Genomic DNA, 25,117 nt, shown 5'->3' with positions numbered 1-25,117 from the left:
TTATAATAATACACGTGACCATATTGACATCGAGCGTAAGCTAATACAAATCGATTGACATAACGACTTTTAATTTTAATTTAGTTTTAAATTAAATTAAATTAAATTAAATTAATATTATCATACATGGTAACATGGTATACATCATTGGTCTTCGAAAAAGAAACAATCCCATTATAATTTACAATTAATAAAATTAGGGGAAAAGGCCAATATTCCAATAAAATAATAATAATAATAAAAAAGAATCAATTTTCATGGAAAATATAATTTAAAAAAAAAACATTAAATTAATAATAAAATTCCACGAGAAATAAAATGCACCTCAAATGGTGGGCCCCAGTGTCCTCAGAAGCCGACAAGCAGCGCGGTCCCCACAGTACCCTTCCTATTCTTAAATTCTCTTTCCTTTTATTTTATTTTATTTATTTTCCTTTCTTTTTTAATTAAATAAAACGCTCTTTAATTTATTCCATTCATAATTTTACTTTCTAACTTTTTTTACTTACCAATTTTTAAATTTTATTTACTTTATAAAAATTATATTAAAAAATTAAAAGTATCCCTTACCTTTTTATATATATATATATATATAATTCGAGTAAATATTTGATTACTGCGAATTCGTTGCGAGGAATATTCACTATGTTCGGTGCAAAAATAAATGAGAAAATTCATAGACATGAGAATTGAAATAAGAAGCGAGAACGGGAGTGAGAAAGAATTTACAGCTCTTTCCTGTCTCGTGGGTATTTCTAATTTTACAGAAATTTCTTCTGGTCGGGAATAAATTGATCCAAGAATTTAAGAAAATATCGAATATTATAAAGATTTATTAAGAATAATATAATATGTAATTTAAAAATAAAAATATTTAAATTTCTATTATAAAAATATTTGTAAAAAATTATAATTAAGACAAAATTAAAAAAAAAATAGAGAAAAATGGTTGAAAATTGAAAAATTAAATATTTAATAAATAATAAAATAGAAATTTGTGTTTATCCAACGCTCTGGATCTTCCTTCTTGCTTTCCGCCATGTGCAACTCTCCAAAGCTCTCAGAGCTTTTCGACATGTAAATGGAAAAGAAACGCTTTCTCTCTCTTCTTTCTCTCTCCTCTGGATTTCGGGAGTTTCTTCTTTTCTCCCTTCAAAAGTACAGTCCCCACCATCGCCATTTTCACCAATGACCTCTCACCTTTCACAGTCACCAAGGGACCGACCGACTCTTCTTTTTTAATCTCACATGAAACTTCAAACCCTTCCCCCCCTTCCCCCAACTTTTCTTTATTAGATTAGATTATCTTCCTTTTTCTCTCTGATCACTCGGTTTCTTCCTCCTGGATTGACTTCCAGTTCTAATCTCTCTCTTGTTCTTCACTTCAGGTTGTTTTTGTTCTTTGTTTAATCGTTTACTCCTTTTTTTCTTTGAGTAATTTCACGGGTGTTTTTGATGGTTTTGTGAGTTGGATTTTGTTTGTAGATCTGAATCTGTTTGATTTTGCTTTGAAATTTGATTTTGGGGTTTTTTTGGAGGATGATCGGTTGTGATGTTCTGTTTTCTTTTTTTGAAGATATGTGTTCGTTTTCAGGTTGGAGATGAGATCTGATTGTTGATTTTGTGATTACTTTGTGTTGAAGCGTTTGATTCTGATTTGATGTTTAATGCTCTGATTCTTTTGTGTTTTGATTCTGAGTTTAATTTCTGTGTAGAACGAATTAAGAACAGCTTGAAGAAATTGTTCTGTCTCCTGTTTGATCTTCTTTATTTGGTTGAACTTTGCATGTAATAAGAATATTTAGAAAGAACAAGGAATTCTCTTAGTTTTTGAGGAACTTTTAGAGGGAATAAATGGTGTTCTTCGTTATATGTATCGATTCGTGGCTGCGATTTTTTCGATTCAGAATGAAATGAATGTCTCTTTATTGATTCTGAGTCTGACTGAAATTTATTTGCATAGGTAAGGAAGCACAGTGAATTTTAGTAGGATTTGTTTATTGTTTTTGGTGTAAATCTGAGTTTGGTGAATACCCTTTTCGGGTTAATGATGATGATGTTCAATGAGATGGGATTTTGTGACGATATGGATTTCCTTTCGGCTCCGATTGTGGATGGAGATGTCGTAGCTCGACCAGCTGATCCTGAAGTTGTGGTGGAAGATGATTATTCTGATGAAGAGATCGATGTCGATGAGCTTGAGAGGAGGATGTGGAGGGACAAGATGCGTCTCAAACGTCTTAAAGAGCAAAGTAAGGTTAAGGAAGGGATTGATATCGCGAAGCAGCGACAGTCTCAAGACCAGGCTAGGAGGAAGAAGATGTCGAGGGCTCATGATGGGATCTTGAAGTACATGTTGAAGATTATGGAAGTTTGTAATGCTCAAGGTTTTGTATATGGAATAATTCCAGAGAAGGGAAAGCCAGTAACCGGGGCATCGGATAATCTGCGTGAATGGTGGAAAGACAAGGTTAGATTTGATAGAAACGGACCGGCTGCCATAGCTAAGTACCAGGCAGACAATGCGATTCCCGGACGAAACGATGGGTGTAATTCGATCGGTCCAACCCCGCATACCTTGCAGGAACTTCAGGATACGACCCTTGGATCTCTTTTATCAGCTTTGATGCAGCACTGTGACCCTCCTCAAAGAAGATTTCCATTGGAGAAAGGTGTTCCTCCACCGTGGTGGCCTACTGGAGTCGAGGAATGGTGGCCTCAGCTCGGGTTGTCGAAGGACCAAGGTCCTCCACCTTACAAAAAGCCCCACGACTTGAAAAAAGCGTGGAAAGTTGGTGTTTTGACTGCTGTAATCAAGCATATGTCCCCTGATATCGCCAAGATCCGAAAACTTGTTAGACAGTCGAAGTGTTTGCAGGACAAGATGACTGCGAAGGAGAGTGCTACATGGCTTGCTATTATCAACCAGGAGGAGGTCTTGGCTCGGGAGCTTTATCCCAATTCTTGCCCGCCTTTGTCTTCCGGTGGGGGTAGTGGATCGTTGGTCATTAACGATTGCAGCGAGTACGATGTAGAAGGCGCTGAGGAGGAACCGAGCTTTGATGTTCAAGATCGTAAACCTGATAACCATAGCTGCTCATTCAACTTGGGAATGGAGAGAACGAGAGAACGGGTGCCCCTTCGACAACCACCGTATGCAATCAAAGGAGAGGTTTCTACAAACTTAGATTTTATGCGAAAGAGGAAACCGACCAGCGATCTGAACATGATGATGGATCAGAAGATCTATACTTGTGAGTTCCTCCAGTGTCCTTATAGCGAGCTTCGTCTCGGGTTCAACGACAGGACGTCTAGAGACAACCATCAGTTGTCCTGTCCATATAGAACTTCTTCAGAATTCAATGGCTCAAGTTTTCATGTCAATGAGGTTAAACCAGTTATCTTCCCTCAGTCATTCGCCCCGCCCAAGTCAGCTCCACCCCCAGTTAGCTCGGTTCCATCGTCCTTCGACCTGTCCACTTTAGGCGTTCCAGAAGACGACCAAAAGATGATCAGGGAGCTCATGTCGATCTACGACACCAACATCCAAGGAAACCAAAGCAACGTAAACACTGGTAACAGCGCTATCACGGAGAACCAAAATCTTCCTCAGTTAAAGATCCAACCTCAACAAGACGAATACTTTCGCAATCAAGGTATAATGATGGACGGAAACTTCTTCGAGGGATCGAACGTTTCTAGCAGCCAATTCAACCAGTTTAAGCCAATGAATTCACCTTTCGAAAACAACCACCACGAGCACAACAACAACAACAACAACAACTTCCACATGATGTTTGGCTCTCCATTCGATTTGTCGACCTTCGACTTCAAAGAAGAACTACCCGGTGCAGCAGCCATCGATACACTGTCGAAACAGCAGGATATTCCATTATGGTATCATTGAGCCTGATCTCAATTCGATGCTTTACCGACGCATTCTTTCCATCGAAAGCAGCAGCAACCGCTGCAGCAGTGAAATTCATAGCAGGTACTTTTACGGTTCGAGTCTCTCTCTCGATCTCTCTGTTATGGGGTTTGCCTAACTTGGTGAAACTGTGTTTATCTGAATAGAAATGTGATTAGCTTGTAGAATATATCATTAAGGTCATCATGTAATGTAAGTCTAAGTTTCTCCATTAGACTGATAATAAGTGGAGAGAATCCTTCGTATGAACTTCTAGTATTACTGCTACTGCTTGCTCTGCTGCCCTGTTGTTGATTACATGTCCAAATGATTGTCTATATGAATAAGTATTACAACATCTTCGTCTTCCCTTCTGTCTTCTCTTCATTTTAGTGGTTGCATAATGAAAGTTATAGAGACCATAGAGTTGTTGGAGGGTTCAATCTGTGTTGGCTTGGTTGGAATGTCAAACCCGACAGCTAAACGGGTGCCCGTTTGATGACGATTTTTAGTCTTTTGTCTTGTTGTCTTCAAGAAACTAAATGACACGGATTGAATGTCTGTCTTATTGCATAGCCACACTTAGGGACGGTTTAGAATGCCTTTCAATGTTCTTAAATGTTTAAACGCTTAGAAAGACGTTTCAAGCATACCCTTTTACACCTGATTGTGTTAAACAGGATGAACCCAGTTTAGAATGCTTTGTTTTTGTTTTTCCCTCAAATGGCACGAGTTGAATGTATGCCTTGTTGCATAACCACAATTCAGGTCGGTTTAAGCACTTAGAAAATCGTTTCAAGCACTCTTTTATATCTGCTTGTGTTAAACGAGAAGAACTCGGTTTAGAATGCTTTTTTCTTGTTTTCTGAATGTCACCTTAGTACATAAACACACTTACATAAACACACTTCAGGTCAGTTTGGGACGTCTTCTTAAGATTTAAAAAGCACTTTTTGAAAGTTGTTCTTTGTAAGCACTTAAAAAGTCGTTTCAAGCTGACCTCTTTACACCTGATCGTGTTAAACAGGAAGAACTCGGTTTAGAATGCTTTGTTTTTGTTTTTCTCTTGAATGACACAAGTTGAACGTCATCTTAGTTCATACACGCACTTCAAGTCAGTCTGAAATGTCTTCAATCAGGAAGAACTCGATCTAGAGTGCTTTGTTTTTGTTTCTCTCAAATGATACAGGTTGAACGCCACCTTAGTACATAAACACACTTCAGGTCAGTCTCGAATGCTTTCCTAAGATTTAAAGAACACTCTTTTACCGAACGGGATGAACCCGAGTGGTTGGATTTGAGTGCAAGGTGGTGTGAAGCTTATCTATTGTCAGGGGTTGGGAAGGAGACAAGGCAAGTTGCAGAAATATTAGATGGTAATAAGTATGGGAGGTAGGGCTTACTTTGTTGCTATGGTTGGTTTGGTGATGGTGGCCGGTGGGGGCTCCTCCAACAATTGTCCTTTCATGTCGGCGCTCAATGTTTCAAACCACTTCTTTAGCCACGCCTCTCTGTTTTTTCTTAAATTATAAATTATTCGTTTGATTGGTTCTTAAACTTTGTCAACTTCTCCCTACTCAAAATTATATACTGTGAGTCGTCGTTATTTCTCGCTTGCTTGCTTATATAACGTCTCTTTCAAAAATCTCCCCTCGCTTTCTAAAACCTTTTCTTAAAACCGAGGTCAGAGGCTCGAGTATACGTCGTTTGGTCGTAGGCGACGCAAGAACGAATTGGCTTAGCTCACTTGTCGTTGGAAAATGAGTGCCGCACAATCGTAAGTCCGTTGCCATCAAAAGTGCGATTGTGACAAGCGGTCGAGTATTAAAAAATTTAAGAATAAACTAATTTAATTTACATAAAATTAAATTTTACGTTAAAATGGATCCTAAAATTTCAATATTGCATCGTAAGTTGGATTTTTTAATAAAAAAATTGAAAATTAAGAAATTTATTAGTCATTTTTTTTAAAGTTCGAAGATCCATTTAGCACAAAATTGAAAGTTTAAGAACTTATTAAACATTTTTTAAAAAATTAAAAGTTTAAATTTTAATATATATATCTCGTTAAAATCTAAAATTTTGCTCATCTTTTAAAAATATTTATGGATTTGCCTCAACGTGTCATGAATTAAATGTAAAGAAGAGTGTAAGTCTTAATCGAACATCTAAAATAAAGTTTTAAACTCGTTTTCTTTTGAAGTAAAAATTCAAACGTTAGGTCTACATTTAGGTATGTGTTGATTATTACTCCAAATTTATATACATCACGTCACATGGTCTACTTAAACCACACGTAAGGTCAAATTTTTTTTAGGAGAACTCATCAGTAGGTCATAGTTACGGATTGATACTCAATCTAACAACGAACTTACCAGGCCAAAACCTTTGTGAGATCCGGCATCAATCAAAGAGGATAACAAAATATTCCTTATAAACGTATGGAAACATCTCATTAATAGACGCGTTTTAAAACTATGAGACAGACGGCGACACGTAACGGGCCAAAGTGGACAATATCTACTCGCGGTAGGCTTAGACTGTTATAAATGGCATCATAGCGAGATTTCGGACGATTTAACCCCGATCGACATTAACTCAATCGATGAGGTGATATGGAAGATATATGTCTAAGAAATGGTTGGCAAAAATGAATGGCATTTGAATTGAAAGATTAATAATTTTGATTAGAATAGGTCCAAATGAATGGGTGGTTGTGATCATGAAATGGCATTGGAATTGGAGACAGCTACTTGGAGGGCTTCTTCTGCTAATAATGGACACTCACCCTATCCCAAAAACTATGGCCATACCCTACTCTTGTGGGTTCCATTCATTTTGCAATTAAGTCCTTCTAATTTTGCCATTTTGCAATTATACCCTTCTTTTGTGATAATAAATTGTATGGTCGGTGAACGTTAGAAGTGTTTATATGACTCGATAACTCGAACTACTCAGCCCAAACCATGAATGTGATGTCTCACATTGGTTGGGGAGGAAAAGAAAACTACATTTAGGGGGTAGACACGAGGCGGTGTGCCAGTAAAGATGCTGGGCTCCGAAGGGGGTGGATTTGGTGGCGGTCCCACATCGATTGGAGAAAGGAACGAGTGTCGGCAAGGACGCTGCACACCGAAGGGGGTGGAATGTGATGCCCCACATTAGTTGTGGAGGAGAACAAAACACCATTTATAAGAGGGTGGAAACCTTCCCCTAGTAGACGACTTTTAAAGCTGGAAAGCTCGAAAGGGAAAGCTGGGCTTAGGCCGTCACAATAACAGTTGGGTTGAATTTTTTTAAAATAAAGAATTTGGTTCGGTTTTGNTTTTTTTTTTTTTTTTTTTTTTTTTTTTGTCTGATTAACCCGACTAATTTGGAAATAGGATTAAACTCGACCACTCAACCCGAAAATAGAGGATTAGATTGTTAACTCTATTTAAATTGCTCCGGTCACCGGCCCCAACCAACCTGAATATTTTTTCATCTTAATTTAAAAATCTAAACAATGTCTTCTATTTAAACTTTTAATTCTAATCTTATTTTAATTTTAATTTTAAATATTTTATTTTAATCCACTTAATTTTTAGTCATTTGACAGCGTCCGAAATAAACCCTAAAGTAAGAAAAGATAGTTCGAAATGAANGAGAGCCAAGAAGCTACAACAAAACTTGTACACTTATATTCAAGCTATGGTGAGCTCATCAAATAAAATTCTAAAAGACGTTGGAGACCTTCCTTGTATGTTGTGCAAAGTTAAGCTAAAGAGATCAGCTAAATCTATCGAACTAGTCTAAGAATGACTAATAAGCACCTTTCATTCATTGCACTATTTAATTATAATTTAAATATAAATATTTGTTTGTCATGTGTAAGCTAGTTTTTAATATAAGAGTTAAATGCTATATTGTAACCCACGTAGATTAAATATGACATACAAATATTTAAATTATAATTAAATAGTACGAGGAATGAAATGGGACCAATGTCATATTTAATGCATCTCTTTCTTAAAGCTCAACTTTGCACAACATACAAGGAAGGTCTCCAACGTCTTCTAAAATTTCCTTTGATGAGCTCACCTTGAATATAAGTGTACAAAGTTTGTTGTAGCTTCCTAGCTCTCGTCTCTGTAATTGGACCTTGAGGTATGAAAATTCATTGGTCGTGGTTCGTATCAACAATATTTAACAATTAAGATAAAAAAAAAATATATTATCTAGAAACATAGGAAAACTAACGCATTTATGGGACAATGCTAAAATCATATTTAATCAAATATTAAAAATATATATATATAAAGAAAATATCATGAAATTATTAGAAAATAGAAATTAAAAAAAAAAGCTAAATCTTTTTTAAAAAGTAATTAAAAAGCAAATCCAAAAAAATCAATTTTGTAAGATTTTGTGCAGAAAAAGTAGATTTTTTTCTTTTTTGGAATAAAAAAAAAACATGGTCAAAATTGCCTAACACAATTATTAATCCAAAAATAAATAAATAAATAAAATAAAATTTAATTAATTTATTATTATTATTATTATTTTATATCTAATTCATTGAACTTCCCAATGAGGCATAATTCATTTAACACAATTATTAATCCTTTTATTTATTTATTTATTTATTGGATTATTAATGCTATTTTAATTCCTTTTTTTAGTTAAATATTGTATTAATGGATATTCAACCCATCTTCTATTTTCAGGTTGAGGTGTCGGGTTATTTTTTTAATTATTTAATATATATATATATATTAATATATTAATAACTAAAATTTTATAAAATTCAAACATCAAATATTTACATGTTATCCTGCATCACTAATATTAATTTTATACGTCAAATGTTTTTAATCTTCGTAATAATTTTTAAAGTAGAGTAAAGTTAGATTGTAACTCTATTTTTGAGTTGATCTGATTAGGAAAATGTCAACCTGTAAATCCATTCAATTTTTTTATTTTTTTAAAATTTAATCTGACTTAACGGATAAAAATTATAACCCAACTTACTGTTTATGATCTGGATTGGATAGTTCAAGTTGATTAAGTTCGGATTTAAATATGAATCATATGACTTTAGAAATACATTTATATATTTTTTATGAACTATATAATATATAACATAAAGTTTGTTGTGTTCAATGATTTTCTTGATACTTTTGGGAAATAATGTTTGGGTGCTTCTAATATAAATATTTAAACTAAGGTTCGTATTTAATAATAATTTATAATGATTTACCTGGGAATTAAAAAAATAAAATAAAAGTGGATAATTTAAAAAGTCAAAAACAAGTTTGACCACAACAAACTTTGTATAATAGGTCTACAATCATATGATCAAGGGTCAACCATAATTTTATATCATTGCCGAACTTAAGCGTGGGTGTCCTCAGAGAGGCCAAAGTAACACTCGAACCTATTAATATAGAAAGATTCTTAATATAATTTATATATTTTTATTTGGCTCAGGTCAACTCCATGGTTTTATTTACGAACCTGAAATTGAATCGATTCAGTTCGGGTTCAGAAAAATGAACCCATGTTAATCCAACCCAACCCAACCCTTATACTTCAGGTTGGGTTGGTCCGGGTTGTCGGGTTGAATGTACACTCTAGTCTTAAGAATGCCACAAAGGAAATATTCAGTAAATTAAAATAGAACCAAGAAAAGTATTAAAAGATCAATGTTTTATACTAATCTAAGATGTACGAAAATGAATGCAACTACCCTATGTAGGTTTCATGGTCTTTAATGCGATGTCGCTGTCAACCGTACAATGGTGTCTTGCCTTCACCTGAAATATAAGGGTACTAGATGACTTGAGTATTTTAAGAATAATTCATAAGAGACCCATTATGGAGTCTGGAAATGAAACACATGCAATCATAAATAGGAACCTATCATTTAAAATTATAGTCTCTTAGGTGGCCTCCAGTCTAGACAAAATACTTCTCTACACACGACCCACACATGGTGTCAGCACAAAGTTCCTCAGAGATAAACATGATTAACATTGGAGTTTCAATGATTGTTGAAAAGGAACGTGTGTCTTGGTTTTCGGTGACTCAATTACTTTGTTTGAAACAATTCTATGTTGAGCGATCATAAATTTTCCTAGAAAACATGTGAGTGAGAACCAAACATGCTAAAACGACCCGTGTTGTCTATGGGAATAGTCTTCAATGTTAAAAGTTGTTCAAGATAAGTAGGTAACATGACTATATTGTTCAAGATCCAGTAGACGTCGGGATTATGTATTTTGTTTTAGTATATTATAATAATTGTTTACTTGAGTATTTTTTATCATTCCTAATTTCCTATGTTATTAAATCCTTTTAATTCATACTAAAAAAAAGCTTTATTTAATGTTGAAAAATATATGGAAGAATAATAATAGTGGGCTTGGCCCAAAGGTTTCTTGTCAACATTATACCGAGCGGCCCAATTTAGTGCGAAAGTCAAAGTTGGGCCCAATATCGTGTTTATTGGGCTTTAATTCATGGACGATCCATACATCCATATTTACAATTATATATATATATTAATTCATGAATCCTAATTCCAAAATTTTATTCAAAATCTAATTTTTTATTTAATTGAAGAAAACAAAATAATATAAATGAATATATTATTTAAATATAATATTTTTTTTAAATTGAAAAATGCGTGATAATATAAAATTAATTCATTATAAAAATGCATTAAAGTTAATTTATTATCAGAATATTAATTTTTTTTCAAAATGTTTTCCATTTATAATAAATTAAATTTTTTTTATTGAGAATAATTAAAATTTAGATGGTATTTTGTATAATTTAATTAATTTTTTTTTTCTAAAATAATAATATAATAATAAATAAATAAATTCAATTAATTTTTGTAAAACCATCCACTGGCTTTCTTCCTAAACCCTACTTCAACTTCAGCCACGCCCTCCCTCTCATTACCAGCAACTGTCACAGTGCTCCGCCGTTCCCGCCGGACGCCTTGTCAGCGGCTGTCATAGTTTCAACCTTCCGACGAAATCGCCGCTGTCCCTCCCTCTCACAGTCTCTCGCTCGTGCAATCAATCAGAGTACTTATCTCTGTTTTGTTTCACTCGGAGTACAGTGCTTTAACCCGCAACCCTCGGCGTCTGGTGAGTTTTTAATTTTGATCGTTTGGTTATTTTTCTTTATTCTGTTCACTCGCGAAGATGAAAATCAAGAACAATTTATTTTGGTTGATTTCTTCTTCAATCAATGTTCAACTAGTGTAAATGAAATTATAAAACTAAGAGTGAATCAAGGAATAAGAAGGGAAAAGCCTTTAAGAAGATGAATAAAAGCAAAAAACAAGTAGTTTATTGGCTATACAAATCTTGTTAGAATCGAAATTCTTGTCACAATTTTTTGTTACCAACAAGGAAATAGAAAGTAGAAAACTAACATTTTGAGTTTGATCGAATGGCAATGGCCGATGAGTCTTCTTGATTGGTTGATTGATTATCATCTGTTAAACGAAGGTTTGGCTTGTGATTAATGAAATTTGGTGCCTGAGGTTTAGCCCGTCGATATGGATGAAATTGGCAATGGTGCAGTGGAGTCCATGGAAAAACTTAATAGCCTCCGTATCACCTCGTTGGATGACGAGGACATTAATGATGATGAAGAATTGCTAGATGACTCTGACACTGATGACGATGATGAGGATGAAGAATCAGATGAATCAGTGGTTTTGGGTTTTGTCGAGAAGCCCGAAAATTCTTGGTCTCTTCTTCCTCAGTTATTTCCAAGCAAGGCTGGAGGAGTACCGGTGTGTAAGCACAGTCCATATTCTTCAAATTTCTCTTTTATATATTATATCTTTATCAATTTTCTGCTTGAACTTCAATGTTGTTAGTGATGTGATGATCGACAATGTTTTTTTTGTTCTACTTGTAAGATTGAATTGTACTGAAGCTGGATAGTATTTGATTGCATAAATAATTGGCATCGCAGGCATGGTTGGATCCAGTGAATTTGCCGTCTGGAAGGTCTTGTGTTTGTGATATATGTGGAGAGCCTCTGCAGTTTCTGCTCCAGGTATTTGTTCTAATGATATTTGTTCTCAAACATTTTGGGTGTTTTCTTTTGCTTTCTGCATTGCAGTCTCAATTCTCTAAAAAAATAGTAATTAGAATAGGAAAGATTTTCTAAGTTTATAGTCCAATGACTCTGCATCTGGGAAAAGTGTAGTAAAATTAATTTATCAAATGTGCAACATGTTGAGGAGTTAATTAGGAAATACCTTGTGTTTATNTTTTTTTTTTTTTTTTTTTTTTTTTTTTTTTTTTTTTTTTTTTTTTTTTTTTTTTTTTTTTGAGATCATATAGTTTCGTATTATTTCCGACTATTATTGACGTTTCCTCATGGAATTATAGCTTATGATGGTTTGTTCCTGTTAAAAAAAATTGTTAGATTTATGCTCCTATTGTGGAGAAGGACTCAACATTTCATCGAACGTTATTTGTGTTTATGTGTCCATCAATGACTTGTCTTCTACGAGATCAACATGAGCAATGGAAAAGCAAGTCTGAGAAGTCATCTCGAAGGTACTACCAGCTGGTTTTCTTATGATATCCTTCCATTTATTCAGTATCCTACATTTTAAAAATTTCTTTAGTAACTCTGTAATTGTTTTGGTAGTGTGAAAGTTTTCCGTGGCCAATTACCTCGTAGTAATCCCTTTTACTCAAGTGAAGCCCCAAAACATGATGGGACTGACAAACCTTGTGCATCTGGAGGTAGTTTTGATTTATTCTTCTTTCTACTGAAGGCCTTAAAGCACATTTATTCATGAAAGCTCTTTAAAGTTTTGCTGATTTATGAAACATCTCTAACATATTTGATGTTGTTTCAGTTGCACCTTGTAGCTGGTGTGGTACTTGGAAAGGAGATAAAGTTTGTAGCAAGTGTAGAAAAGTACGCTATTGCTCTGAGAAACATCAGGTATCGTATTTGCACCGGGCTGCAAGTACAATTTCTTGTTTTCTGAACTTTTGACAAGTAAAACCAAATTAACTTCTTTGTTCTGATCCTCAAAACTTTATTCTATATAACTTCAGGCTATTCATTGGCGTACTGGGCATAAAACTGATTGCCAAAGAATGTGCATATCTTCTCAGTTGTCAAGTTCTGGACAGATCAACAGTCAATACGAAACAGATATTGAGAAAGGTTGGTAAAGAAAAAAAACTTCTCTAGGGTTATTATTCGTTAGAGACTTAGAAGATTTGTGTTCTTTATTTTATTTTTTTGGATTTGGCCCTTTCCTTGGATGTCCGGTTTCTTTTGCAATCTATGTAATTTATATATATATATATATAGTAGGACTTACCTTAAAAATATTTAATATCGAGTAGAAGCTCTTGGATTGCTTGATTAAGATCAGTGTTGTTGACGCACAACCAGGTGCTCACCTATGGCAACAGGCGAGGCAAGGCAAGGCCTTATCGTCTGGAAGTACCCAGTGCAAGCACCTTTATTTATTTTTTTTCTCCAAAATTTCTTCTTCAATCCTTCAATAAAGCAGAAAAGTTAAAGAAAAACCAAGGAAGAAGAATTGAAGAAAAAGAATAGCAGAAGTTAGTTTTAGTTTGAAACTTACATAATTTTGTTGTTATTTTAACCTTTTAGACTCCAAGTATTTTTGTTTATTATTGTCAAAACTATTATTTATTAATCATTTTACTAAGTGCGCCTTTCTTCATTAGGACAATATTTTTTTGTCGCCTCTTGCCATGAGGTGATTAAAGAGGTTGTCATCTTAGAGTGCGCCTTGCACTTTGAAAACACTGCCTAAGATTTGCAGGGGAAGTAACTCTTAAAATTGAACTGATAATTATTTGCTTTTGACGACAGTTTCAAAGAAGCATCTTTGGCCTGAATTTGGGATCATACATGAATACGAGAGTGAGTTCAACATGGAAACATCCCAGGACGATTCCCATGCAAATGCTTTGGTTCGTAGGGATAGGATGGATGACTCGATGAAATCCTTGTTGGCCAATTTTGAGGTATCGATCTTTATGGTATCGTATATCATTTGAAAAGTTAAGTTTTCTTTTGTAGTGGGCTTAGTGCCTCTTTTTGTATTTTTACCTCTTCAAAGTTGTTCAATTATTTTTAAGATTTGAAGTCATTTTTGTACTCTCAAGTTGGGTTTCATTGTGGATAGGAGGCCTGTTCTGTAGTCTGTTCTTCTCCTTTTCTTTACTGTTGATTTGTATTCTTCCTTTTATCTATGAAAGTGCGGAATTTCATTGAAAGAGGAGTTTTTTGGTGATAAATTTTATGAAATTTTTGGTATACAGGGAGATGATGATAGAAAGTCATGGGCCTCTTTTCAAGTTCGCTTATCAAAGGCACCTGAACAAGTCTTGAGGTAATATTAATTTTTCAAGTTTTCTTTACTAAGTTATTGAACTTGATCATGTTCAAAGATCCATGGCCAAACGGACTTCGATCATGGGTTTGTGATTACTTTATACGAAAATACCAATCATAAGAGTTGATTAGTTGCTTGATAGTTTTATAAATTGAGAATGAAGTAAAAAGTTCTCTTGCCCTAGATGCTGTTCGAATCAGGGTACTAAATAAAATTAAAATCTTAGTCATATTAGCATTTTGAGCCTATTCTTACAACTACAAGTGGTGCTATCACACTTGGTGATGATCGAAATGTGCCGTTACATTTTTACTCAAGTTTTTCGTCTCAATGTCGAACATGCTATTGATTTCATCAATAAAAATTGAAACCAGATATTGTAGAGATGATGGATCTAAACCTTTATGGCCAATGTCAAGTGGTCGACCTTCGCAAGCAGATATCCCAAAATGCAGTTACTGTAGCGGTCCCATGTGTTATGAATTCCAGGTACTTTAGGCAACTTGTTTGTATTTACCGCCCCCCCCAACACGAAAAAAAGGAAGCTGTTCCTCTCTTGTTTCTGGGTCCACATTATGTTTTTTAGTTTTAAAAGTTGGACACTTTGCTTTGGTGACAACAGATCTTGCCTCAGTTGCTTTATTATTTTGGGGTAAAGAATGACGTGGATTCACTCGACTGGGCGACAATTGTTGTCTATACATGTGAAGCCTCCTGTGAGTCCAGCATAGCATATAAAGAGGAGTTTGCCTGGGTTCAACTCTCTACCCCATCTTCTGTTCCCCAGTAATATTCTTGTCAGTTTTGTTCTTCAGCAATTCTTATTGCCATATGAGTCTGCCTTTTTGTTTACTTACCCAAAGTGTTTCAGAATGTTAAATTATAAGAAATCAATCATTTTGTGCATTTTCTTCTTTTCTGTAATCTATAAACCTTGCTATATCATTATTATCATGTATTTTTCTGACCCTTGTGAAGGAATTTGGATAGAGAAAGGGGAAGCAATGAAGCCAAAAGACCTTTATCAATTGGTTGAAGGTATGCATATGTCTGAGTTTAAGAGAGTGTTTCGTAAGAAGTTGAGTTATCTTTTGTGATGTCCCACATGGGTTGGGGAGGAGAACAAACCACCATTTATAAGGGTGTAGAAACCTTCCCTTAGCAGACGCGTTTTAAAACCTTGAGGGGAAGCCTGAAAGGGAAAGCCCAAAGAGGACAATATCTGCTAGCGGTGGATATGTGCCGTTACAAATGGTATTAGAGCCAGACACCAGACGATGTGCCAGCCTTCTCGCTGTTCCCCGAAGGGGGTAGACACGAGGCGGTGTGCCAGTAAGGACACTGGGCCTCAAAGGGGGGTGGATTTGAGGGCGGTCCCACATCGATTGGAGGAAGGAAAGAGTGCCAGCGATGACGTTGGGCCCCGAAGGGGGGTGGATTGTGATGTCCCACATGGGTTGGGGAGGAGAACAAACCACCATTTATAAGGGTGTGGAAACCTTCCCCTAGCAGACGCATTTTAAAGCCTTGAGGGGAAGCCTGAAGAGGACAATATCTGCTAGCGGTGGATTTGGGCCGTTGCATCTTTGTTGTTGATAGGCCTTTTGGTGTTCCTATCAAGCCAAATATGCCCAAATTGGAGCTAAAGATCATTCTTTTCATTCCTAAAAGTGACTAATACATAGAAAGAGAGAGTTTGTGTGTAGTACTTAGGAGAAGATATGGCTTGGTGACTCTTTAAGTCTTCATTAAGAATCAAGAAAGTGAGTGAAATACAAGTTAGTTGGATCTAAAAGTCACAGCTTGTGGAAGAAGGAGCATATAATGTTAAATCTAGTTTTAAAAATACAATTGTGATTCCTAGAGATTGACAATTTCTTGTATCTTGGTCCTTTGTTGGTACCAGTAGATTCCAATAGAGATGCTAGCAAAAACCAAAAGTACTGACCTTGACTGCCTGTCGATTCGAGTTAAAGGCTGTTTGGGTTGGTCGTTCGGTGTAAAGGAGGAGCTGTTTGGGTTGGTCGTTCGATGTAAAGGAACTAAAAACCGAAAGCAAATCAATTGGTTTTTGCTTTGGCTAAGCGGAATTTGTACTAAAAGCAAGTCTGAGAAGTTTGCTTCTTTGTCTATCGCTAACAAGTTGGTTTTGGTATATGTTGTAACAGCCCAAGTCCACTATTAGCAGATATTGTCATTTTTGGATTTTTCCTTTCGGGCTTCTCTCCAAGATTTTTAAAACGCGTCGGCTAGGGAGAGATTTTTACACTCTTATAAAGAATGTTTTGTTCTCCCCCAACCAATATGGGATCTCGCATGTGTGGTTTGACTAATCCATACTAGCGTTTTTGGTTTCTAGTTAGTTTCTTCACTCTAAATAGCGTTTGGAGATTAAAATTTGAAATTTAGTCCTCGTATTTTAGTTGTCGAGCTCATTGAATTGATGTTGGCAGAGATTTATTTATTTTTGGTTCAAAAAAGAAGGATTTTATGACTTTGAAGTCTTCCATTTTATTTTATGGATAAGAAAAGAGAGTCAATTGTCGTTTTCTCCTAAACTAATCTAACAAAAAAAAAAAAAATGTGGTTGAATTGATTATAATTGGGTTGAGTTGCGTTTAAGAAATGTCTCGAGACGACCCAACTTGACTCACGAACACCTCTATTCAAATCTCCCTATCTCCCATATTTTAAGTTGGAAAACCTCACGCTATCGCACCACCGATGCATACTCAACTAACTGATGACATGCCCTCCTCCATCATTGACGCGATCTTGGCATCTACTAACCGAGTTAGATCTATCCAATGAGTGGTGAATGGTGAGATCTCGTGATTTACTCCCTCTCCTCTTGGTTGATCACTTTCTTCCCAACACGGTAGTTCATTGTCAGGCCTCACTACAAAACCCACCTATTCCTTGGGTTCTTTCGATGTTAGAATTTATACCATAAAATCTCTTAATTAATTATTTAACTTTTAATTATTTCCAGTTTAATATAGGGTTGGCATATAATAAGGTTGGGTACCTTATCTTGGTAATACTATTGATACGACCCACCTTGTCCGTTGATTTGTATGAGTGAGAACGACTTTTGTAGCCGATTCAATATGTTTACTATTTTCCAGACTTGACCAAATAAGGAGCTGGGAACATAACTTCACGAGATGTCTTCTTCCCGTATAGAACAAATAGATGAGTAGCTTCATTCAGTGTTGATTTCAGAACTTAAACAATGGTCTCACTCTCTCACTAGTTCGAGAGAAACTTGGTTTCTGGTTGGATTATAAACAAATGTTTATTTGAGAATTAGTAGTACTTAAAAGTGTCAGATATAATTACAGCGGTAAAATGAACTTTTGATTCAATTTTAATTACGAACAACTCATGATAGATCGAATTGCTTATATTAAGATACTCCCACAAATTTTGAACTTGTGTTCGAGTCATAAAAGACTTCACAGTAAAGATTCAATCGTTAGATGCGTTGAAGCAACTAAGTTGAAGTAACTTTCTCCCTATTTTTTCGATAGCGAAACATTCATTCCCAAGAGAATAATCATGGCCCGATTCAGTTCACGTGTTCTCCCAACTGATTCGCGCAAGGAAATGAGCTATGAGCTCGACCGATTCCAACCGACTCAACATAATTATGGGTTTAGTTTGCAACAATTCAATCCAGACCCGTTCAAGTCTGGTTTTCAAAAAGTAAATTCTTTTTTTGGGTCAACATACAGAGGGAAGAGATAATGGAGAATGAAAATGAAAAGGACAAAGAAGACAAAGAACATAGTAAAGGGAATCTAAATAAAAATTGTAACCCATTTCCTTCCAAAATTGTATGCCCTTTTTTTGTCTCTTTAAAAGGATGGTTTTGTGTGTCACTTTCTTTGGGTATCTTTGCATTAAAAGCATTGCCCTTGCATTCAATTCTAGTGCACATCTTCGTTAAGGGCGTTTTCGTATTTCTTTTATCTCGTTAATTTTTTCGGACTAAATTACTATGTTTCGTTGATGTTTTTTTTACATTTGTGTCAAATTTTTTTTTGCCAACTACTATCCTTTGTGTTTTATCTTGTCCTTAAGGGCATTTTCGTAATTATAACACTACGTTATTTTTTTCCAACTAAATTGTTATGTCGGGATAATGTTCTTTCACGTTTGTGTTTTTTTTTTTTTTTTGTCAAATGTTATCCTTCATGTCTTATCTGGCCTTAAGGGCATTTTCGTAATTCTTATGCTATTTTATTTTTCTCAAACTAAGTTATTATGTTTGGTTGATGTTCTTTCACATTTGTGTCTTTTTTTTTTTGTCAAATGTTACCATTCATGTCTTATCTGGCCTTAAGGGCATTTTTGTAATTCTTNTTTTTTTTTTTTTTTTTTTTTTTTTTTTTTTTTTTTTTTTTGTCAAATGTTCTTCATATCTTACTTAGCTTTAAAGGCATTTTTGTAATTTTTTAAACTCGTTATTTTTTCAGACCAAATTACTATGTCTCGTTGATGTTCTCTCACATTTGTCTCAATTTTTTTTGGCCAAATGTCATCCTTCATGTCTTATCTGGTTTTAAGGGTATTTTTGTAATTCTGACACTACATTATTTTTCTCAAACTAAATTGTTATGTCGGGTTGATGTTCTTTCACATTTGTGTCGGTTCTTTTTTGTCAAATGTTTTCCTTCATGTCTTACCTAGCCTTAAGGGCATTTTTGTAATTCTTATACTTCGTTAGTTTTCTTAAACTAAATTGTTACGTCTGGATGATGTTCGTTCACATTTCTGTCATTTTTTTGTATCAAATGTTATCCTCCATGTCTTACATAGCCTTAAAGGAAATTTTCATAATTCTTCTACTTCGTTATTTTTCTCTAGCTAAATTATTACACTCTGATTGATGTTCTTTCACATTTGTGTCAATTTTTGGAGCCAAAATGTTGTCCTCCACGTCTTACCTAGCCTCAAGGGCGTTTTCGTAATTCTCCTACTCCGTTACTTTTCTTAAGCTAAATTATTACATCTTGTTGACGTTCTTTCACATTTGTGTCAACTTTTATGGTCGAACGTTATCCTTCATGTCTTGCCTATCCCTTAGGACGTTCGTAATTCTTGTACTTTGTTATTTTTCTCAACGTCTTGTCAATGTTCTTTCACATTTGTGTCAATTTTTTGACCAAATGCCGTTCTTCATGTCTTGCCTATCTCTTAAGGCATTTAAATAAGTCTTTTACTTCTTTATTTTTTCTCGAGCGAAATTATTATGTCTCATCACGCACTTTCACAATTGTGTCAATTTTTTTCTTATACTTTTCAAAAAATTACTTACCGGGTTATATCTAAAAAAAATTTAATTGTCAATCCAAATATAACTCAATGGGTAACACACCAATTATCATCTGACTTTGAAGTAATTGAGCTAAAAAGAGTCCAACAAACGGAAATCAATATCAATTGAGTAGAACCCGATATCACAAAAGTTTGAACACGAGACGTCGGGCTATGACTCGAAGTAAAATCACAAGAGAAAGGGGTGAGCCATCCCTCCATCTTGTATGAGGCGATTTGCATTGGGATCTGATTCTTTTGTACTATTGAAAGAAAATTGAAGTCTCCAAGTCAAAGCCAAGGAATCAAAACCCTCATCTCCTTCATCCTCTTTCAATTTTTTATAGCTGATTCGTTGGCACTTCGGGACTCTCTTAATTTTCTTACTTTTCCACTAATTTTTAGCTCCACCCATTTCAATTTCTCCATCTCTATGGCCTCTGCACCCTCCTAAATCCCTCATTTTCACTTTTCCACTCCTTTTGGAATGTGGGTTCTTGTGTTCTTCACCCATCCTTTGATTTTCCTTCACTTCCCATTACGATTGCTACTCAGCAGTTGTTGGGATCCGACCCCTGAATTCGGCAAGTGATTTTGTTCTTACCCTTTTGTGCGATTTCTGAGTTTCGTTAACTCTTGCTCTGTTTTCTGCTTGATTCCTTTATTTTGATTTCCCAAATTGGGGTTGAAATCTGTTAACTAGTTCAAGTACTTTGTTTACTGGCTTTTTCCCACGGAGATTTTGGGCTGTTTGGTGGGTTTTGAAGCAATGCACGTAACCTGTTTGATAATATGCCTGTTCTTGTTGGTCAATGTTTTGGGGCAGTCTGATTTTGCTGCACTCTTGGAGCTCAAGAAGGGCATTGTTCAAGACCCTTCTGGGCTACTTGATTCATGGGACTCAAGCTCTTTGGGTTCTAATGGCTGCCCCAGTAATTGGTTTGGGATTGTTTGTGCTGATGGCCGTGTCATATCTCTTGCTTTTGATAATGCTGGTCTAGTTGGTGACTTTAGCTTTGCAGCCATTACAGGCCTTTCTTTGCTTCGTAATTTATCACTTTCTAACAATCAGTTTACTGGGAGTATTGTGAAAGTTGGTATGTTCAAGTCCCTTGAATTCTTGGATCTATCCCAAAATCGGTTTCGTGGTTCTGTACCTGATTTGTTGATTGGTTTAGTTAATTTGGTGTCTCTGAATCTTTCTTCAAACCAATTTGATGGGGCTTTCCCTACTGGTTTTAGTAAACTTGAGGAGTTGAAGTATGTAGACGTGCACGGTAATGGCTTTTCGGGGGATATCACTCGCCTTTTGTCACGAATGGGCAGCGTTGAGTATGTTGACTTGAGTAGCAATCGGTTTACTGGTTCAATGGATGCCGGAGTTGGGAATCCGTCGTTCATTTCGTCGATTCGGTATCTTAATATTAGCCATAACCTGTTGAATGGAGTGCTTTTTCCTCATGATGGGATGCCTTATTTTGATAGCTTAGAGGTTTTTGATGCTAGTAACAATGAGTTTGTTGGCACCATACCTGCCTTCAACTTCGTGGTCTCTCTACAAACACTTCGACTTGGACGAAACAAGTTATCCGGGTCACTTCCAGAAGCTCTCTTACGAGAGAGTTCGATGCTCTTGACCGAACTCGATCTTAGCCTTAACCAACTTCAAGGTATTCACATAATATGTTGTCTATATGCTCTTTCTGGATTATTTACATTGTAATTGATACTTGAAGCATGTGTATATATAGCATCCTATGTTATGATTTGCACGAACTAGACCGTGGAAGCATTTTGGCTCTTGGTTCGTTCCATTATCGACTATCTTAACTTCTAACGACGTAATTCCATGACAGGTCCGGTTGGGAGTATTACATCGACAACTCTGAAGAAGCTTAATATATCTTCAAACAAATTGACGGGTTCCTTGCCCGCCACTGTTGGCTCTTGTGCGGTTATAGATCTTAGTAATAATATGCTGTCAGGCAATCTATCTTGGATTCAAAGTTGGGGAAACCATGTGGAAGTTATTCAGTTAAGTTCGAATTCGTTGACAGGAACATTATCAGATAAATCTTCTCAATTCTTAAGGCTTACTTTGTTGAATGTCTCCAATAACTCATTGGAGGGTGTTCTTCCAGCTGTGTTGGGTACTTATCCCGAACTCGAGGTCATTGATTTAAGCTATAACCGGCTTAACGGTCCCGTCCCTTCTACCCTTTTTCACTCGGTGAAGTTGACTGATCTTAATCTCTCTGGCAACAATTTTACTGGCCCTATGCCACTCTATGAGAGTATAAATTCTACTTCAAGTTCAAGTCTGAAATCTCTTGATCTGTCACGTAACTCGTTGACCGGTCACTTACCGTCGGAGTTGAGTACGTTCCACAGCTTGGTGTATCTCAATCTGTCCAGAAATTATTTTGACGGGATCATCCCGGGAAACCTTCCGAATAGTTTGAATGGCTTTGATGTGTCGTTTAATAACCTTTCTGGTGAAGTTCCTGAGAACTTGATGAGGTTTTCTGATTCAGCATTTCATCCAGGAAACTCCTTGCTAACTTTTCCTTCTTCCCCATCAAATTCAAGAGACTTCCCTGGTTTACCGTCGACAATGTATCAGTCTCGTATAAAAACGATCCTTAGAATTGTTCTCATTGCAGGTTTGATCCTAGTTGCTGCATTGGTAGTTCTTTTTTGTATTATACTGTATTACAGGGCTCAAAGGCTCGACCATAGCACATCGACCAACGATGGAAAAAAAGATGCCTTGGAAGAAGCTTCTTCTGTTATTCGTCAATCTGAGACGAACAAGAAGAAGACTACATCAACGCCTCCATCTGGTTTTCGTCAAGATCTTCTCCCACGATCCCACCGAGGGGACGATCATGTCGGTAGCAACGTGTGGTCAGTTTCAGACAAGGCTAAAAATGTTGGTTATCATGAATCATTAGGAAAAGGAGAAGGGATATCCTCACCCATGTCTCTCATGTCATCTTCAAATCCATCACCTACAAAGAGCCAGCTACATCTCGATACTCCCCAGGCACTAAACGTTCGCTCTCCCGATAAATTGGCGGGGGATCTACATCTTTTTGATGGCTCCTTAACATTCACAGCCGAAGAACTTTCACGTGCTCCAGGGGAAATTGTGGGGAAAAGTTGCCACGGGACGTTGTACAAGGCGACGCTCGACTCTGGACATGTATTGGCTGTCAAATGGCTGAGGGAGGGAATGGCAAAAGGAAAAAAGGAATTTGCAAGAGAAGTGAAGAAACTTGGAAGCATCAAACACCCAAATTTAGTCTCCATAAATGGATACTATTGGGGTCCAAGGGATCATGAGAAGCTTCTTATATCAACCTTCATAAATGCACAGTCTTTGGCTTTCTATCTTCAAGGTACGATCAAATCTATCGGCTTTTACGTCGATGAAACGTCGAGTAAAAGGCAAAGCGTAGTATCTGATGATCCTATCTGTTTTTTAAATTTTTTTGCAGAGATGGAGAGAGGAGGAGTCTTACCGTTATCTCTACCGACCCGTCTTAAAGTCGCTTCAAACATAGCTCAATGTTTAAACTACTTACACAACGAGAAGGCTATCCCGCACGGCAACTTGAAATCCTCGAACGTTTTGTTAGAAGTTCGGACTATGAACGCACGGCTCACAGATTACAGTCTACACCGTATATTAACCCCGGCTGGCACGGCGGAGCAAGTTCTTAATGCAGGTGCTTTAGGCTATCGGCCGCCCGAATTTGCTAGCTCGAGCAAGCCATGTCCATCACTCAACAGTGATGTCTATGCATATGGAGTCATTCTGTTGGAGCTGATAACTGGAAGAAGTTCAGGGGAAATAGTTTGTGGGATCCCAGGAGTTGTTGATCTAACAGACTGGGTGAGGTACTTAGCTCGAGAAAACCGGTTCGACGAGTGCATCGACAGGACGGTTCTGGACCTCGACGGTGAGGAAACGGTACCCAAACAGCTTGAAGATATGCTTCAAATGGCTCTAAGATGCACTCTACCAGCAGCTGAGAGGCCTGACATGAAAACTGTGTATGAAGAACTTTCAGTGACTGTGCAGTAGAAGGAAAATCCATGGTACAGATGATCTAACTCAAGTTTTTATTGCTAACACCATTGTTTTTTGTTATCAATAAGCAGTTGTTTCCTCAAATTTGCGCCATTTTTCGAGTCGATCGGCCGTGTAATTTGTTCTTTAAACCGAACTTAATTGGAAGTACATAGTCCATAGTTCATTCATCCTTATAAATGGTGTTTTGTTCTTTTCCCCAACCAATGTGGGATATCACAATCCACCCCCTTCGGGCCAGCGTCCTCGTTGGCACTCTTTCCTTCTTCCAATCGACATGGAACTGCCACCAAATCCACTCCCCTTCGGGGCCTAGCGTCCTTACTGGCACACCGCCTCGTGTCTACCCCCCTTCGCGGAACAGCGAGAACCCACAATCCACCTCCCTTTAGGGCCCAACGTTCTTACTGGCACACCGTCTCGTGTCTACCCCCCTTCGGGAAACAGCGAGAAAGCTAGCACATCGTCTGGTGTCTAGTTCTTATACCATATGTAACAGCCTAGATCCACCGCTAGCATATATTGTCCTCTTTGGGCTTTTCCTTTTGGGTTTTCGTCAAGGCTTTAAAACGCGTCAGCTAGGAGAAGGTTTCTACACCCTTATAAGTAGTGTTTTGTTCTCCTCCCCAACCAATGTCGAACATCACAGATTGGTTGATCTTGAATCTCTTAGATCCTATATTTTCTTAGAGACTCGAGTTACAAACTGTCATTAACTAACGTGAAATATTTAAAAATAGACACTAATTTAAAACTTGTGTTCATTTGCAAATGTCAAATCAAACCATACTTTTAGTTTAAGTCGAACCGTACAACAAACCTTTGTCAATTAATGAAAGTTTGTGACTCGAGTTTCTCGAAAAGTTGATCGTTATAAAAATCCTATTTGTTATCGAAATTGGGTCATTTTTCTTAGTTTAAAAGAGTTTTCGAGTATCAAATTTAGTAGTCGGTGACAAATGTTTTAACCCATTAATATATGCTCTTAAAGTTGAAAATATCATTAAAAAAAAACAAATTAAAAGGTCCCTCAATTCAATTATTTGAATTAATATCCGGGACGTGAATTAATCATATCATAGAACTTGTTTTATAATATAAAATGGCATGCTGCTACTCGGACTCGAATCGAGATGCTCTAGCACTGCTTCCTAAAAATAGCGTGTCGACCGATTTCACCGTAGTAACTTTCTCAAAATCATAATAATCTATTACTATTCACTCATACAGATTAAAAAAATAGAATTAGAATCAATTTTATTAATTTAAGAACAGTTTGATTTTAGAGCATTTTGCAAACCAGTTTCATTATGCATTCAGCTCCTATATTCTATAATCTTTTCTTTTAAAACGTTAAAAAAAAAAAAAAAAAAAAAAAAAAAAA

At 36.2% G+C, this 25,117-nt stretch overlaps 3 protein-coding genes across 4 annotated transcripts; all 3 read left to right on the top strand.

Moving 5' to 3' along the window:
• The first annotated feature begins 1,027 nt into the window (after positions 1-1,027).
• On the top strand, positions 1,028-4,276 carry LOC111779848 (protein ETHYLENE INSENSITIVE 3). Its single transcript, XM_023660020.1, has 2 exons — positions 1,028-1,388; positions 1,964-4,276. The coding sequence occupies exon 2, from the start codon at positions 2,048-2,050 to the stop codon at positions 3,905-3,907; it is 1,860 nt and encodes a 619-aa protein (XP_023515788.1). The 5' UTR covers positions 1,028-1,388; positions 1,964-2,047; the 3' UTR covers positions 3,908-4,276.
• A 6,523-nt stretch (positions 4,277-10,799) lies between these two features.
• Positions 10,800-15,269, top strand: LOC111779594 (programmed cell death protein 2). 2 transcript variants are annotated; one of them, XM_023659668.1, is made up of 11 exons: positions 10,800-11,046; positions 11,454-11,702; positions 11,888-11,971; positions 12,347-12,480; positions 12,575-12,672; positions 12,789-12,877; positions 12,994-13,105; positions 13,790-13,944; positions 14,242-14,312; positions 14,690-14,804; positions 14,938-15,269. In XM_023659668.1, exons 2-11 carry the CDS (start codon positions 11,463-11,465, stop codon positions 15,103-15,105), a joined length of 1,266 nt encoding a protein of 421 aa, XP_023515436.1. In that variant the 5' UTR covers positions 10,800-11,046; positions 11,454-11,462; the 3' UTR covers positions 15,106-15,269. The 2 variants fall into 2 exon arrangements, with proteins under 2 accessions (XP_023515436.1, XP_023515437.1); XM_023659669.1 differs by having other exon boundaries at positions 10,807-11,046; positions 11,413-11,702.
• Positions 15,270-19,849: 4,580 nt separating this feature from the next.
• Positions 19,850-23,909, top strand: LOC111780587 (probable inactive receptor kinase At5g10020). Its single transcript, XM_023661021.1, has 3 exons — positions 19,850-21,307; positions 21,494-23,038; positions 23,138-23,909. Exons 1-3 carry the CDS (start codon positions 20,407-20,409, stop codon positions 23,725-23,727), a joined length of 3,036 nt encoding a protein of 1,011 aa, XP_023516789.1. The 5' UTR covers positions 19,850-20,406; the 3' UTR covers positions 23,728-23,909.
• Positions 23,910-25,117: the final 1,208 nt, after the last annotated feature.

The sequence above is a fragment of the Cucurbita pepo genome, chromosome LG18 (genome assembly GCF_002806865.2).
Source record: "Cucurbita pepo subsp. pepo cultivar mu-cu-16 chromosome LG18, ASM280686v2, whole genome shotgun sequence".
Lineage (NCBI taxonomy): Eukaryota > Viridiplantae > Streptophyta > Magnoliopsida > Cucurbitales > Cucurbitaceae > Cucurbita > Cucurbita pepo.
The sequence above is the reverse complement of the archived record's forward strand: the minus strand, read 5'-3'. Positions and strand labels throughout refer to the sequence as shown.